Below are 17,901 nucleotides of genomic sequence, written 5' to 3'. Positions count from 1 at the left end.
ATTTTTTTTTCTCTTCTTTTTCTTTTCTACAAACTGTAATTCCCTCATGCTTTAATTCACAGTCCAGGGTGTGAACACACATTTCCCTCTCCCATGCAGACTGACTCCAACAGCAAGCCTGCTGAGCTGCTGCTTACTGCTGTCTATTACCACATCACTTCTGATGTTTCACTGATACAGCACCTAAAATGATTACATTAAAATGATCAAATGTTGAACAGAGCCAGTTCTAAAACAATTAAATAAAAACTCATGGCCCACAGGCTGTAACTATTTTTCTGTATATGCATATACATTACCTATACACAGCTTCAAGGATTGGTAGTTACTCCCAATATACAACTGATTTCAGGAAACATTTAAAAGCTGATTATGTCTCAGCCCTTAACTTACTTTTTTAATTTAGTAGTACTGAACACACAGTCAACAAGAGCTCATTAAGAACTGTATGTGCACTCATCAATCACACACATCAGTCCCGGGTGCAGCGCTGGCCAGTGCTCTGGCCTGCACTCACTCTAATGCAAGATTTCCTTGTTTTGATAGTTGAACAAAGCCAAATACAAGCAGGAGTAAAGTGTTTTTCCATCAGTTTCAGAGGACTTGGATAAGACCCTATTTACTGAGTCAGTTATTCTGTAGTAAAGCAAAGATAAGACGAGTTCCTTAGTTCCCAGATGAGAAAAAAATTAAAATCAACTGTTTGTAAATGACATCATTGCCATGCATGAAGGAACTGCCTAACTTCCTGACAAATGGGGAACAGATCAGGTTACAGCTGTTTATTGGTGCCCAGACAGCAATCAAACCACAAAAATCTTCTTGAGAGTGGGAATGGATGGAGTCATGGCACGAGCTGTGTCTCGCTTGAATGCACCGATTGGATGGCCCTGCTATAAACTGTCATCGGGGCTGTGCAGCTGAGAGCAGGACACAATTAGCATCAGGTGGCTAAGTGAGAAAGTTTACTCAGCTTCTGCCTTTTTGTAGCCTTGCCCTCTCTGCTTCTCTCATAAATATGTATCTAGAGGAGAGCATGTTACTTCTTAAGCTGTTGTTTAGCAAATCCAGCTGTTTAAACAGAAGTAGTGACACATAGCAACAGGCACTGTTCAAGTCCATTTTTTGACAGGTAATCAATCCATCAATGAAACTCAGCAGTTAGGACTTGCAATAATGGTTTTGCCTTAGACTAGTCTTTACTTTAAGAAAAGAGAGAAATTTAAGCTGGAACTGCAGCCATCCTGAAGACACAGAGCTGTCCTTCGTGCCCGCACTGTGGTTCATGTTGTAAGCAGATGCTACCACCCGGATCAGTCAGTTCATTTGAAAAAGATGCCCTACAGCTTCACATCTGGTCCTGTGTACAAACACTGGACATCTAAAATTCTCCAAACAGAACCACAGGCCACACTACCCTGGAAAGGAAGGAAATCCCATACTTTTCAAAGTTCTCTTTTCTGTGCAAACAAGCAACTTAAACTCCACGCTGGTGGGATCAGTGCCCTGTTTTGAACAACTCAGTTCTTCAAATCCTGAAATGGCAGTAAAAACTTCTGTCCTACTTCTGACACAAGACATGTCATGTCATGTATGATGCACGTTTAAAGATGCTTTTAACATAATACACTTGACCCAGCAACTTCAGCTCATAAAGTTATGGGCCTGGTTCTGATCCAACACAAGTACAGCTGCTTTACAGCAAAGCAAAACAGCATTAGTAAATTGCTTATGAAAATAGTCATAAACTATAGGAAACACTTTACTGTATTAAAGTTTCATGTGAACTACAGAACTAAACAATCTACTTTTACTTTTTAAAAAAGTAAAAAATTAGGAAAGCAATTGTATCAGATACTGATTAGTTCTTGCACAGCTGATTTCAACAATGGGCTCATTCAGAACACTAACACTTAGACCCACAGGTAAAGAATTCATTCTCAGAGGAGTGGCACTTTAATGACAAACCTATTTTTGTTTAGCTTTTTTTCCTGTGTCTTTTTTTTCCTTACAGTTTGTTAGCATTAATTACGAATACTGTAGCTTTAAAAACATACTTGCTCTATCATTGCAAGAATCAGTATTACCATCAAAAAGGATTCCCCACACACCTTTCCCCCCCCCCCCATGTCTATTTTTTAAGAAAATCCACAATGGATCAAGAGATTGTCAATTTTTCCAAGAATGAACCCTCAAATATTTTCAAAGGGCAGACCATAAGAGCTGGTGGGGCGAACACTAAAATAGAGGTAGTTTCTTCAGAATTGTCCTATAAATTCGAAAGTCATGTTTTAAGCCAAAGCAGAGTTCTACTGATTAGCTTTAAACTATTACGGAAATTCGTCTGTAATTGCTTTGTAACTCCATTACAAAAATAGTCATGTCTGAAAAGAAATTATACAGTAATACAGAGTATCTTTAATTTTGGTTCATGCAGAAACAGAATAAAATATTTAAATATGTCAACTGTATCACTAGTCAATAATCTAAATATTTAAACAATGAGTAGGTACCTAAGTTTCTCCAGTCTTAATGTTCATTGTAACCAATGTTAAAACATTATATTAAAAAAACCAGTTCACAGCAAGAAAGGCATGTACACACACAGAAAACATGAAGAAGCCAGATTACTCTGATGATCAAATAATGTTTCTTTAGTGCACTTGTAATTTGTTTTTCATTTGTTTGTTTTACTTCTACTACAAACTGTAAGCAAATTCTAGCTCCTGGAAAACAGACTTCTGAGATGAAACAGCATCTCCTCATGACCAGTACCATCCATATTTTTAAAACTGAATTCACCTTAAGGAAATACTCCAGGAGCAGTTCTATTAATCCTAAAGCCACTTGTGGTGTCAGGCTGTGCTTGCAAGCATGTATTCCTTGATAATTAAGTGTTGTTTATTCTCTAGAGCTACAACACTCCCACACATTAGTAGCAGGATTGTGTCTTATCTGTTTGGTCAAGCTGTGTTTTGTGCTTGAGAGAACCCTGCTCATGTTTAAATTAAGAAAGATCAAAAACATTCTTCACTTTCAAACTTGTTTGCAACTGGTCACTCAAAAACTATAAAAACCCCTAACAACATAAATAAAAACAAAAATGCCCTTATTGCAACCATACTTATTCTTCATGACAAGGAAATTCACTTGAGCAGCATGTCAAGTAATTTGTAATTCAGATTGGCAGCTCTACACAAATGGAAAGATACGGCTTCTGATTACACAACATAACAGTGTTAGTTCAACAGACAAACTAAACACTTCCCTGTGAAGAGACTGAGTCACTTTTGCTTAAATAAGCAGAAAGGAGGGAAAAAGCCAAGAACTTGCACATAAATAATGACCCTCCAGAATGTGCCACGAACATAAAGACAACCTTGAGAAATAATATTAGTTCAGACCCCTGACAGGGACACATTTCACACAAAACACCCCCAGCTCAGATAATCATGGCAGTCATTCCACTGTACCTTTACAGTGCAGTTTACAGCATCTAATGCTGATGATAAAGGTCACAACTGTTTTACTTTTTCTTGCTTTAATTAAAAATGCATTTTACAGTCAAAGTTGCAGTAATTCCACTGTATATCACAGAGAGAAACAATGTCATGTCCATCTCTGTGGTCTACTTCCACAGCCTCATTATTCCCTCTACCTACAGAAAGGAAGAAAAGCCTGAACAAAAATGTCTAGATTTTCTTTTGCCACAGATATTGGCATTGTGCAGCCTCTAAAACAAGTGCTACACAGAACTCAGACTGCAAACTTTGGGTGTTTTCAAGGATGAGTATTTTCATGGGAAAAAGAGGTGATGAAAGAACAATTTTGCTGGTTTGCACCTCCACAGCCATATTTTCTTACTTTTATCTTATTTCCAAATACTCACACCCCTCACTACACACTGTTACATTTGTCAGTCACTATTGATTTCAAAGCTGTAGGCTAAAGGTATCTTTTGAAATAGATACTTCTATTTGAAGTGGAGCACACTGATGCTAAATGTATGATGGTGCCCCAGACACAGGCAACCCAAGTGCTGTCTCCTGCAGGGTCAGTTCTGGGCTCATCAATCTCTGCTTTTACCATTCACCTCTAAGGGGAGGTGGCAGCTTTTTCATAGAGTCCCCACAAAAAGGGCACAGCCCCAAGAGACCCAGAGGAGGTTTTTCCACAATACAGGTTTATGCAGTTTTTTTGGTACTGTGGTGACAAGAGAAGACAGAAGTAGCACCAGCAAAGAAGCAAGACACTGAAGATTGGGCAGAGAGATGGAGGCAGGCATAGAGTGCTGTATTTATGATCTCTCCTCCACCAAGCAGGCTGACTCTGTCAGTACTTCTAATAAGTATGTCAAGATGGCTGAATGACCAAAATCTCTTGTTTGGGCACCACAAGCAACCCAGAAGGGAAGGTCTATCGATGGCTATCACTCATAGATACTATTTTGGCTGACCCCAAAAAAGTCAACACAAATGGCAACAGTACGTACTGTATCTTCAAGTGAGTCCTCACAGAGCTAGGCCAGCCAGCAGTTACTGCTTGAAGCATTTGTGACCAGCAGCTGATGGATGCCGAGGTGGAGGAAAGCCCACTGGCTCCGAGCGCTCCCGCAGCCAGCTGTGCTGCCCCACCTCCTGGCCAGGCTTCTCTGGAAAGCCACCCACGCTGCTGGAGCCCTGTTCCCCCCAGCCCACCCCTCCCACTTCAGGAGCACACACAGACACCATGGACCCACCTCAAAACCTGCCCATTTGCCGCCGCTGCAACCTGGGCCCCAACACCTCAACATGGGCGTGCTCCAGCCCAGTCCCCACAGCTGCTCTGGGGAACAGACTCAAAGGCAGCAAACTCATTTTCCATGCAAACAGCTGACTGACAAAACATTTTAGGTGAGAACATCATCTGCATCTGCTGCCAAGAGCAGTGTCTGCCTCTCAGACAACGATAAATGTCATTTCCACTGTCTTTCTGTGTGTCACAATCAGCAATGTGCATGCAGCAAGTGTGGTGCAGTGGCAATATTTCAACACTGGTGTTTTAACACAGAAACTTTGCATCTTCACCACACAGGGCCCAGTGTTTCAGAGCTCAACAGTGCTCTTCTCTGCAACTGCCTGAAATATAAACCTGTGGCCAAGGAAGGAGCGCAGGACAGATTTCTGCAAACAGTTTGCCACAGGGCCACACTGACTGTCACTGTAACCAGTGCTGTGCAACAGGCAGCTCTTTCCAAAGACTTTTTGAATAAAGTCTTATGAAGATGCAGCTTGGCAGTCAGTTTCAGACACTTGTTAGAGCTTTCGTCTCAAGTAAGCAATATGAATGGACTGTGTTAAAAATCGACAAGCAAATTGTGTCTTTGCCTGCTGTTTTACACCAAACTGTACAAAGTATCAAGAGACTAGAAATTGAAAAACAGATTTCTAGAACTAGAGGCACCATAAGGTCTGCCTCTCTTCAGACCATACAGCACAGGGAAAACATTTAAGGGTTAAAACTGGAATAAAAACACGTAACACAGCAGGAAGTGTCTGGGGTCAAGAAACTACTCACAGAGTGGTTTCAGCCCTACACAGATTTCTACAGTTCAGGTTATTCATGTTTAAACTAAAAGGAATTAAGGTCTTCCTGTGTGAACACCTATATATAAACTTATCAGTGCTTTCTTGCACTGTAATTTGTGTAGCGTCATTTTTACTATTGATATAGACATAGCAGTCTATTTTTGGGTTGCTGAATCATACAGAGCTGTCTGGACTACGCACTCTGCTTTTCACAGATTTGAAAAGCAGCAGGATTAAAGAAAAATCCTTACCATACCAGCTACTAATTTAGATCAGCCTGAGATCCCACATTTCAAGCACATAGCTTAAAAAAGCATTATTTGAATAGATATGTTCGTGAAAACATAACTGTGTTTGCAATAACTGATTTCCAAAGGTGCTCAACTTGCAGTCACTGCCCTGAAAACAGGTACAGGAGCTCAACTTTTTGCTCAAAACTGTTCCTGTGGAGTGCACCTCCGAGGGGCAGCAAAGGCTGAATGGTAACGCTCACACCCCTCTGATAGACAGCATCCACACCACAGCCTTCAGATAAATCCTCTGAATGACCAAAAGTAGCAAAGTACCAAGAAAAGTGGAAATGAGAAGTTCATTGAGTGGAGTCTGCTATCCGTCAACACCATTCTTTTTAACTGTTTTAACTTTTCACTAGTTATCAACCAAGTCAGCAGTTTTCATATCAAAGAACTTGCTGACAAAACTTGCTTCTCAAATAAAGCAGCCTCCTTATGCACACTAGAAAATTAAGCCAGATATTAAAAATAACTTGATTACACTTGAGTAAAACAAGCCAAGAAATGAAACTATTTTGGATATCATGTGGTAATAATCTAGTGGGATGAAATACCTTTGTACGCTTAGAATAGAAATCAGAACTACGGACTCTCAAAAAGTATTAGCGCAAAAAACATGTTTTGGCATATTGATGGACATACATGTGCTTGGACACCTCTCTCTGAGAGAATTTCCTGCATACGTTCCTTTATTTTACATGCTGAAGATAAAATTTTCTTCTACCTTCTGGTTCCTTGAAGTTAAAGCTGCTAGAGAACACAAGAGAAAGGCAAGGCAGGCACTGGAGTGAGTCTCCAGCTGACTTCTGCACGAAGTAGGAAACTTCATCAGCAGTTGCTACAGTTTAGAGACACAGCGACTGACGCTATTGCTTTCCCCAGCCTGGAAAAACATGTTCATCAACACCTTGTCTCAGGGAGAGGGAAGAAAAGGGGGGAGGCGGGCAAGGCAAAAGCCTAAGAGACTCAATTCCCTTTAAGGAATCCTTTTTCTTTTCTCCCGAGGGTGATCATGCATCTATGACCCCCTGGGCGGGTTAAGGCACTTTCAAGCCGAGCGGTTCCTCTTGTCAGCAACCTGGGGAGCGCTGCCCCGGCCGGCGCCGCCGCCACTCCCGCACGGCCGAGCCGCTCCGCCGCCCCGAGCGGCGCGTTACCGTGCGGGGCGGGAGGAAATAAATAAATAACCCGGGAAAGCGGCGGGTCCCAGCCTCCACCGAGGCGGGAGGGCTTTCCCTCCCTGGCAGATGTTACCGATCCGGAAGGCACAAAGCCGCCGGCGCATCCCCGCCGCCCGCACACGCCGCCCGCGGGGCACCGCCATCGCATCCCAACCCCCGCACCGCACCGAGCTCACCTGCGGGGCCGGGGCGCCGCTCCGCCGCCGCCCGCAGCGCCAGGGCCAGCAGCAGCAGCAGCAGCGGCGGCGGCGGCAGGAGGAGGCGCGGCCACCGGGCGCCGCTCCTCGCCATCTTCCCCCTCCGCACCCGCCGGCCTGCCCGCGCCACCAGCCCCCGACAGCGGGGGGAGAGGGGCGGGCGTGGAAAACCAGAAGGGAAAGCGGTGCCTGGGGGCCGCCGCGGCGCGGTACCGCTGCTGCTCCTCCTCCTCCGCGGCGGGCAGGAGCGATGGGCGCTGCCGCCCGCCCCGGGCTTTATACGGCGGTGGGAGGGCCGGGGCTCCGAGGGCACCGGCGGCGCAACAGGAGCCGCTGGCGGCGCACGGTGCTGCTGCTGCTGCCGCCGCCGCCGGGGAGGGGCGAGCGGCCAAGCCCCGCCTCGGCCCCGCCGCCGGAGGTGTGGGAGCTGCAGGGATGGAGCGGAGCGGGCCGGGCTGGCGGGGCGCGGGACCAGCGAGACCCGGCTCGGCCCGCGCTGTGTCCCCGCGTCGGTACCAGCCGGGTGCGGGGCCAGTGCTGGCCATGTGGGCAATTACACTCGCCTGCTCCTCTAGACAGTTGCTCAGTGCTTTCATTGGCTGTTATGTCCCCATAAACCTATTTCTGAAAATTTAATTTTGTTCGGGCGATTGTGAGCACCTGAAGCTGCTGCTCCATGAGCCAACAGAAACAACGCGACCCTTTCGCATGTGCGCCCTGATGGCATCGGGACCGCGCTGCTCATCCCCTCTGCTTGTGGAAGACATACCTGTCAAACACTCCATCAGCTCAGCATTCAACTTTCCATAAGGACACAGGTCATTTACCTAAGCTTAACACGTAAAACGATTACACTTTTAACATTAAAGAAACGCCCAAAAAAGTCACTGAAGGCAAGCACAGCCATGGTAAACGTGGTGTACTGACCCACTCCACTCTTTTTCTTATTATGATACAAAGTATATTCAAAAAAACTGCCATAAATCTTTAAAAGTCATGTAAAATTATTAAAGCAGATGTCAGCCTATTGGAATCAGTATGGATTTACACCTTGGAAATATTATTTGAAGACCAAAGGCATAATCCAAACCAAAAATTAGTGGTGAAAGCAACAGTCATGTATGTGAGATCCACCTATATAATCATCAAAGACACCTCATTTTTTATCCTAAATGTTTCTATGGGCTTAACAGATGTGCTTTCCTGGAGCCACAGAGAAAAGAAAAAAAGGGTGAAAGAAGGGAAAACTTGACCTGGGCTACTGCAGCTGTAAGAAGTGTGTGCTTTTCTTTGGAACCCAGGGCAGAAGTCAGAGCCTGCATTATGTGCCCAGATACTTTTACGTTTAATTGGGAGAGCTCATTCTTTCTAGATCAGGCAGCACACACAGCAGGGAAGGAGGTAGAGCCAACCAAAGAAAAAGACTGGGTCTTTGGTCTGAAGGAGCTCCTACAACATAGAGGCCCATGAAAGCAGCAGCTGGGAACTGAAAATGTAATCATGCAATTGATGATGGCGCAGCTGCAAACTATGGAGAAACAAAAAAGATCCTCCAATTCTTGGGCAATTACTCATGACATACTTTCTCCTGCCACCTCCGACAGGCACACAGAGATTCACCAGAGAACAAGTACCTTTTAAATGTAAACGGTATGACCACATTTATGCACATGTCCATGGTGGGATGCTACTAAATCTTTGGTTTGTTTGTGTTTTTTAAATAAGTTCAAGAAATTTTGCTAATGAAAAACAGCGATGGAAAAAATAATATAGGACAGCTATAGTTTTAAGGTAGAAAACAGTTTAAACAAGCATTTCAAAAGAGGTCCTCAACAGATCAAACCTCACCTCAGATCCAGAACAGCTTAATCGTAACACTTGTACTGAGAGATATAAAGAACGTGTAATTACAAAGCTGAAAAAAGTAAAAACACATTGAGAAGAGATTAAATCAGAAAAGACATGTAGAACACACTTAATACCATCATCCCTGAAAGAAATGACTGATTTCATCACTAAAGTCTGAGAGGAAAAGACAGGACCGTTGGGTAACATTTCAGAATACCATGGAGATGATGTCATGGCTCCCATGGGTGGGACGGGAAGCAGATGAAGCTTTGGCCTTGAGAATTGAGAGTAAAATCAGCAGCTGTCTGTCACGTACATACACAGTGCTCTGAGAGATCAGCCTGGCACCTCACCTCTGTCATAAGCAGCTCGTTTCACCAGAGAAAACACACAGGTCCTGAAACAGCACTATTAGGTGGAAACCAACAGGCATAAAGAGGAGGGAGCAGCCATGAGAGATCCCATGAGGCATTTTGTTATCAAAACGTACACGTAAACAGTAGCAGGGAAGAATGAAAACAATTGGTGAAAGAATTCTGTAAACATGCAACAATGACAGGAAAGGAAATAGCTGGAAAAGAGAGATTTCTAATGTATGAAGAAAATGGGTTGAGAAAATTGTGATATAAACACAGCTCGTACCTGTAAGGGCAAGCCCAGACTTGGACTAGAAACTTATACATTTTCTTGTCATTTTCCTTGGTCTCTTGAAGGCTAGTTTCATTTTTGACTGTTCTTAGAAAATGCAAGCTTTGTCCCCAGAGAGAAAACAGAGCTGAAAGCTACCCAAAACACTCTTTCAAAGTGACAGATGTGGTCAAGACATCTCCCGCCCCCCAGAGGCTTCACTCGGACATTGGCTGATGGAAGGGAAAATGTTTGTGAAACTCCAGAACAGAGCTCCACCAGCTGTGCAGTGCCCAAGGGCTCTGTCTCGCCCTGCCTTCACAGACACTTGGGTTAGAAATGTTACTTTTGTCCACAAATACCAACTTCAAGGCATGAACTGGCAGCTGGTAGTTAGCAGTGTCTTCAGCTCTCCTGATGCTGTTGCTTCAATACTGTATTACTGTTATAGCAACTCATCCTTTAAATCTCTGAACTGCTAAGTAGGAACTTAGCTCAAACCAAAATAATTTTTAAGAATAACATAAGCAGTGTGTAATGTAAAGTGCAAACGTACCTGTTATGCTACAGAGGTTAACTGCAGAAACAATTCCTACACATGTCCCAAAAAACAGGATCACTTTCTTGCTCTTGTCACTGTTTGTTCTTTTGACTTTTGACTTTATCAAGCCTTTTTCCTTCTCCTCTGCAACAAGACCATTTCTTCATGATTCTAAGAAATTAATCAGTTTGGTTAAGTAGGCATGGAGGAGAGGAGAGGGTTTTAGCTGTGGGGCCCTGAACGTGGAAGCCCAAGGAGTTTTCTTGTCCTAAAACTACAGCAGTAGTGAGGAAAACAAGAACAGTCTTGCAAGAAGTCCTCACTTCTGAAAGTAACTGTGAAAAGTGATTTTCTAACCTTATAATCAGTTGCCAAATTTTTAATTTTTTTTTTTCAGACCCTGTGCATTTTCAACAGATCAGCACTAATATCTAGGATTCAGCTGGCAGGTGTTTGGGCAAAATTTAACAGGACCTCTGCAGACGACAACAGCTTCCTGAATTGTTTCTAATCTCAATTCCTTCAGTGCCCCTTTCTCAGATGTTTAGAGAGTTCTTTTGTGGTCATGGCAACTCCCTGTCTGTATCTTTCTATCCACAGGTCTCTTTCTTGGTTGTCTGTAGGAAATTATCACAGGGTTGGCAACTTCCATCTTCCCCAAACCACCACCAATTTTATTTCAAAATGCATATAGATGGTGTCACATGGCATGGAAACAGAGTTACCAGAGAGAGTTACCATTACCAGCCCACCACTGCAGTCAAAGGGAGGGAAGCCCTGTCGCAGGAAGCTGCCTTCTAAACCACAGACACTTCTTATGGACCTTTTTCACATCCTCTGACTGCTCTTCATTTCACTGTCTTTATAAAACACAGTCTCTGCTCCTACTGTGCTTTGCCTGTCCTTGAACTCACCTCATCTTGCATCTAGGCCTCTAAAGCTATTCTTTTATTCTGGAGACCCACTAGAATATCTTTTCAATAAATGTTACTATGGAGAAGTGTTGGTCACATGAACTTCCTTCCCTAATCTTATAACACTGAAATTGTTCATTATATAGCAATTAAAACAAAAGAAAAATAACAAGATTGGTCTGTGGAAAGCCACGTGACAGAAGTAATTGTCAACAATTCCCCAGCAGCAGTATAATATAATAGCAATAGAAACTGACATTCTAAAGTAATAAAAAATTTAAAAATCGCTTTTCAGTCAACCTTCATTTAGATGCCTGAAGTTGTTTGAATTTGACCACAAGCCAATGAAACAGTAGAATTTAACTAGAATTAATTTTGGTTTTTCTTTTTTCACAAAAACATTAATATGAATGTGAAAGTCCATCTGGCAATAATATAGAACTAAAATGTGCATCACATTGCTTGACTTATGTGTATAAGAGCCTGTAATAAGGGCCTCTTAAGTACTTAAACCCTAGTAAGATATCTTCCATAGACAATTTATTTCCAAAGAATCAGGCTAAATGTTACTGAAATTCTAGACTTGCTGTCTGAAAATAGTTTCTCTTTGGTTGCCTCCCTTTAATTTATCCCCAACTTCAATAAGAACATTTCTTTGAGTTGCTGCCCCAGTCTTGTTATTGTGGGTGTGATCCAGCCCATTGCCAAGATGTGCCGAGTGCTCCTCAGGGATGCTGAGCCCCCCGATTTCAGTGGAGGCTCAGCACCTTGTGCTATTGAGCACTGAGTGAACCCTTTGGGCCACAGTCATAATTTCTTTCCCAAATCAACCAATCAGAAATTACTTCATTTTATTCACTCATTTATAATTATAGCTATAAACAGCCCATATGAGCAAAAGATTAATAGTGTTAGCAAGCATTTTCAGGGTATAATCGGCTGTCATCCCATAATTACTCAAAAAGATTGAACGAGTGGCTTTGAAATTACAAGGAGAGTTACATTCCTGTACTGAGATGGGAGCAAGAAGACACGAGTGCTCATGAAAAGCCGTGCTAAGTTTTTGTCTGTGGTCCATCCTTTGGCATTATGACATGATTGCTCCAGCCTCAAGGGCCTGTCCTGTGCTACAGAAGTCAGTGAGCAGCATAAGAGAAGAAATCCTGCTCACCTGGCCTTAAACCAGATGCATTAGACCTCTGTCACTGCTTCTGGTGGACACAAATATCTGATTCCCATTTTTCACTTTCATTGCATTCATGTTTATGTTATTTATATAGGCAAAGAAATCAAGAATTAAATCCTGCAGACGAAGCTGATCACGGTTGATCTTGTAAAGATTTTGCTTCCATCACCCAATAAACTATAAAATGTTTCCCAGATTCTCAAATGAGAGGTGTTGAAATGCACAATTAATCATAATGACTAATGTAAAGTGTTGCTTTTGTTATTTTGGGATGTAGAAAAGAATATAACAGAAAATGAACTGACATTCAAGAAAACTGGCAAAGAAAAATAATTTTAAACATTAACTGTGGGATTCATAGAAACTAGTAGAAAAATGCCTTTAAGAAATTTTATGAAACTGGGAGGCACTTTAAGTTTTGTGTCTGTCAACAAACGATCGTAATGTAAAAGTGTTCCTCCAAACACGCCTGTGGTATTGAACAGGCCAAAGTGTGTCACACGTGTAGGATCGACACAGGAGGGGGGTCAGTATGTGTTTTACAATAGTTGACCTAAAGCCTACTTTTTTTGTGATTTCAGAAGACTAGTGGAGAGTTCTACAGTGGCAATTTGGGAAAACCGCTGGAGCAGAGAAGCATGTCCCACAAGTATTCCCCTACGGGAAGACATCAGATTTCATATTCTCTGTTACTGGAATGGTTTTGGTCCAAGTTTCTTTTCCTGCCTCTGCTCTGGGAGTTTTGTGTCTGTTCTGTCTGTCCACAATGATCTCATTCTCTCCAGCTGACTTGTATAAGGTAAATAGAAACTGCTGTCTGACAAAACCTAATTTTGACAGGTAGTTTTTTTAGTAATTTAGTTTGATTTATAACAACGTTGCCATTAAATTAGTCTTATTTCATACTTACTGTATGATCTAAATGAGGAAGCCCAGATGGCCCCAAAACAACTTCTGGCAGCATTTCTGGAGCACTGGATTCAAGAGAGAAAGAAAGGAGGTGGACTGACCATTATTTTGCTGCTGCAAAGTCCCCTTGCACAGAGCCTTTCAGCTCCCACTTTTCAGCAGGCAGTGTGTGAAAGAGCAACCACAGGAAAGGTGAGGAAAAGCTAAGAACCACAGATCTTTCCTAATTTAGTCATTGGTCAAAATACTATATGGCTTTGCAATACCTAACTATTTTGCCTCCTGACAAAAAAAACCTTTATAGGGAAAAAAAAGGTGGTGGCCAATAAAAACAAGGTGTGGAAAGTAAAAATAGCATCTTTAAATGAACAGCTAAATACAGTTACCAGGAAAGCTGAGGTTTTGAGCAGTGTCCTTGGCATAAGCAATCAAGCAAGAAAATCTCATGACTGAATCAGTAGGAGAATGTGCTTTCAAACTTAGAAACATTTAGGAGCTTTATACATTTGAGGGTTTTTTCCTCATCCTCTTCTCCCATCTTGCATTGTGTGTGTACATAGTTTTATTTGATAAAAGGGGATTTGAAGGGAGGTTAGGTTCAGATCACTATCAGAAAACTTTCTTTGCAGAGAAGCATTCACAACTGTTAACCCACACTTGTGGACTTAATCACTTCACTCAGTCACTGATAGGGCAAGTGTGAGAGCAAAACAAATTCAGACTTTTAACACTAAAATGGCAAGGAGTTACTGAAGCAATGAAAAAGTTTTAGGTTACAGGCTGTGTACTGTGAAAGGGAAATACATCCAGTACACTGGATGCTTCTTCTCAATTGTATTTTTCAGGCCAGTGAGCAAAAGCACACATCCCTTTTTTTAAGACTGGGAGCTTGACTGCTCTCAGCTTACATGGAAAGGGGCATAGAAGAGGCAAACTTTGAATAGCAGCATAGTTTTGATGAATGTTATCCACTCTGCATTCAAGACAACTTACCTATCAGCTGTTAATGGAATGACAATAAATTAAGAACTTCCAACAGATCCTCAAGAGGACTCTTCTCAAAAGATTTTGAAATTTAATTATTTTTAGCACATCACTCAACAGAAGCCAGGAGGATGGCTACTTTGAATCTCTGAAATAATTTCTCAGAGACTGCAATTGTGCTTATTTTGTTTGGATGCTCAGGAAGATGAAGTCTGTAACTAAAATAATTCTGATGACGTGTCAAGGTTGGCAAAACCTGACATTGGCAGTACATCTTGCTCCTGTAGTCTGGGCTTTAGGAGGGTGATCTGGCTGCTTCACTTCCAGATAATCCAAAGCCTGTGCTGTTCAAGGCAACATACAGATTGAGTCTACATTAGGGAATGTGATGGAATGAAATTCCTTCCTGTTTAAAGTAAACTAAACAAACTTGCTTGACGTATTGGAAGGAGGCAACAATCTCCTCCAGACTGGGGAGAAACAGTGTGATGGATAAATAGCAGGAGTCACAGGTAGCCCTGTAGTGCTCCAGCACTGAGTGGCTGTTTATAAAATCCCAAACAGAATTAACAAAGTGGCCCAAGATGGCACATAGACTAAATAACACACGCTGGCAAGCCTGGGTCTCTGTCTTCTTCAGCTTTTTCCTCTTCCTCAGTCTTTTTCCCCTCCATCAAGAGGATATGTGTAGTATATTTTCCTGCAGCCAAAATCACTTCTGTAGGGTTTAGAAGAATGAAAATTACAACACTCAACCTAATAGTATCCTCAGATAAACCATGCAGGCAACCTCTATTCCAGAGTGCCTAAAGGAAGCTGGAAACTTGGTAGGCACAGAGCACACATCCCCAGGACACTCCTAGTAAATCTCCAGGTAAAATCCATCCTGTTGTCACAGCAAAGAAAAGGGGTGGATACAACTCCCTTTTCCTTGTATCCCTGTACCAATGTAAGGATATACTTGCCTTTGAGGTATTTACACATTAACAGTGTTTTTTGATGTAGCCAGAATGAAATAAGGAAAAACTTTTAGCCCCTATGTCTGACTCTGGCAGGCAGCTATGTAGCAAATTATCACCTCTGCAAAATTCTTACATACACAAAGTCTTACTAATGTGGCTGTCTCATTGTGCTTATATTCTGCATGCTAGAATTTAGAATTCTTCTGAAATAAGGCCTGCAGAATTCGCTGTGCTCAGCTGTAATGCTCCCCACATGTAGTGGGGAATATTAGTATTCCTTGCATTCAGATTCCCAGAGTGGGACTTGTACACATGATTCAGGAAAAAAAAATCAGTAATACTACTCTAGTTATTCTGCTTGGAAAAGCTACACAAACATTTGTGTTAAGCTACTAAAATGTTTCTAACCGGAGATATTTCATACAAATTATAAACAAAAAAATTAACTTTACACCAGCCATTGTCATATCATTTCCCTTTCATGTATCCTTGTTTTCAAGATGCTTCTTGTTCACTTTTTTTTTTGCTGCAATATGCTCATGAAATGTATCTAGAACTGCATTAGCCCAGTCTCAGTATAAAAGCTCTGCAGGTCCATACATATTTCATTCTCTGTGTTTCGTGACGGGGACATGTGACTATCTTTAACTCTGTTGCGCTCTTTTGTGTATAATTGTTTGTCCTGCCCCCTCTGTGTGGAGATGACTCAACTGTCTCTAAGTTCACCAGTCTGCTCCAACCTGGAACAGTGCTCAGAAACATCAGCACACTTTTCCAGCCCCTTGGTGAACGGATTCAGCCACAAGCACAGCGTTTCCAGTCCCGTGGCCTTCATTTTTTATCAAGATGCTTTTGAAGTTGTTGGTTCATGAGAAGGAGGAATCAGATCACTTTGCATGTACTTTTATACTCCAGTTGGGGTGTTTATACCTACACTGAATGCAGATCCAGGCAGTTGTTGGATCAGGCCCCTGAAGGTTAGTGCCATACAAAAGATTTCAAGTTGCCAGTTAACATAAAAGCCATGGTTTCAAGTTCTCAAAATAGTGTCCATGAAAGTAATTTCGAAATTGTATTGTGTGCAGGAAACCAGGGACTCTTACAAATGTTACTGGTTTCTCATCCCAAGGCAAGGCAATTAGGCAATTTTTTTATTTTTCAACCTTGCCTTCCTAAATAACACATCCCTATTATAACCATCTTTGGAAGTTTTTTGGAGGAAAAAAATATTTAGTAAACGTTTTTCCTCAGCAGGAAACATGAAGTAATCCTAGTAGATTATTATTAATTTGATTTTATGATTGCTACCAGTTTAGTAAATATGTTTGACTCCAGAAGAGTGTCAGGCACATTGTGCTCAGCATTGTGGTGACAGCCTGCAAAAACCTACTGAGCACCACCTGGGATAGTGTGAGGCTAGCAATCTGAATGATGATGTTGAGACTGTTATTAAATATTTACTGAGCCATCAGGACTCCTCAAATCACTATATAAAGCCGTTGTGAGGTATTATTATTGCCACAGGCTATTCACGTTACTCAGTTTTAAGGTTCACCCCCCCAGAGGTAATAGTGATAACATCCCCAGCTTTCCAGTCTAAAGAATAGAAACCACTTGCTTCCACAACAAAATATAATCTTTAAATTGGACCATGCTCCAAGCAGCTACCAAAGCCAGAGAAAGAACTATGACACAATTTCCAAAGCAAAACAAAGACAATATAAAGGCAGAAAAAATTCCCCTTTAAATCAGAGAAATTCAAGAAAACTCATATGCCACTAAAGCCAGGATTCTGCAAAATCTCAGTGGCAGCCTCTTTCTGTCCTTGATACCTCATGTGTCTTTTTCCAGATCAGTATCAGAGAGAATGAAGATTCTTGTTGTTCTAGTAAGAGTGGGCCATTTAATCCTGCTCTTCATATCTTCCTTTGGCTGCTCAAAAGCAGCCCAGATTGCTGTATATCAATACGCAATTGTTCTGTTGAATTGCTATAAACAATCCTCTAGTTCTCAAACATAATTTCAGCTTTTTATTCTCCCTGTGCTCTAGGGCTGTTTGAGACAGATGACGGTGTAGCTGAATATAAGCTTCTATAAACAAACGCTGTGCATTGGAACTGAACTGCACGTAGGCCATCCACACACTCTTTCCACTCTGGCTGCTTTTCCCTGAAGCCAGTTGGGGAAGATGTTTTGGCTGTGACTCCACTATAGGTTATTCCATATCAAACCAACAACCAACTGGAGTGAGGAAAAAGCTACTGGTTAAATGTCCACGGTTTTCAGTGGGCATGCCAAAAGCCTCTGACAAGATGCACTTCTTTTCTCTTCTGAAAAGGATCAACATTCCCAGGCTGGCCTTTAAAGCTGAGCTCTGTTTTTGGGAGTCTGTGCTGTTCACCTCTCAAAGACAGGGAACCTACTGCAGCAATTAAAATTTTACTGTCTGAGTTTGCTTTTCATATAGTGTAGATGGGATATAAGGCAGGGATTTGCTTTACAATCACCGTTTATATCATTTACTCTCGTTCTTTTCATCCCAGAGAAAGCCTAACCTTTTTCCCATGGAATTTCTTTTCAGTGAGTCACAGAAGTCAACTGCTGCCCAGGCACTCACAGGAAAAAAGGATTTACATTTTATGTGTGTTTTTAGGAACACTCTTCTATCACACCATTCATCTCAATGACTAAA

The 17,901-nt window shown here is 42.0% G+C and overlaps 1 protein-coding gene across 2 annotated transcripts in view; it reads right to left on the bottom strand.

Annotated features, from left to right (window-relative positions):
- PLOD2 (procollagen-lysine,2-oxoglutarate 5-dioxygenase 2) overlaps positions 1-7,557 on the bottom strand; it is a 52,499-nt gene extending 44,942 nt beyond the window's left edge. For both annotated transcript variants that reach the window (XM_039389667.1, XM_027740033.2), the window contains exon 1: positions 7,218-7,557. In XM_039389667.1, the coding sequence (XP_039245601.1) occupies positions 7,218-7,332 (115 nt within the window). In that variant the 5' untranslated portion in view covers positions 7,333-7,557. The remainder of the gene's footprint in view (positions 1-7,217) is intronic.
- Positions 7,558-17,901: the final 10,344 nt, after the last annotated feature.

The sequence above is a fragment of the Pipra filicauda genome, unplaced genomic scaffold (assembly GCF_003945595.2).
Source record: "Pipra filicauda isolate LSUMZ 115617 unplaced genomic scaffold, ASM394559v2 scaffold126_size2276778_pilon, whole genome shotgun sequence".
NCBI classification, from domain to species: Eukaryota; Metazoa; Chordata; class Aves; order Passeriformes; family Pipridae; genus Pipra; species Pipra filicauda.
This window is presented reverse-complemented; position numbering and strand designations above follow the sequence as displayed.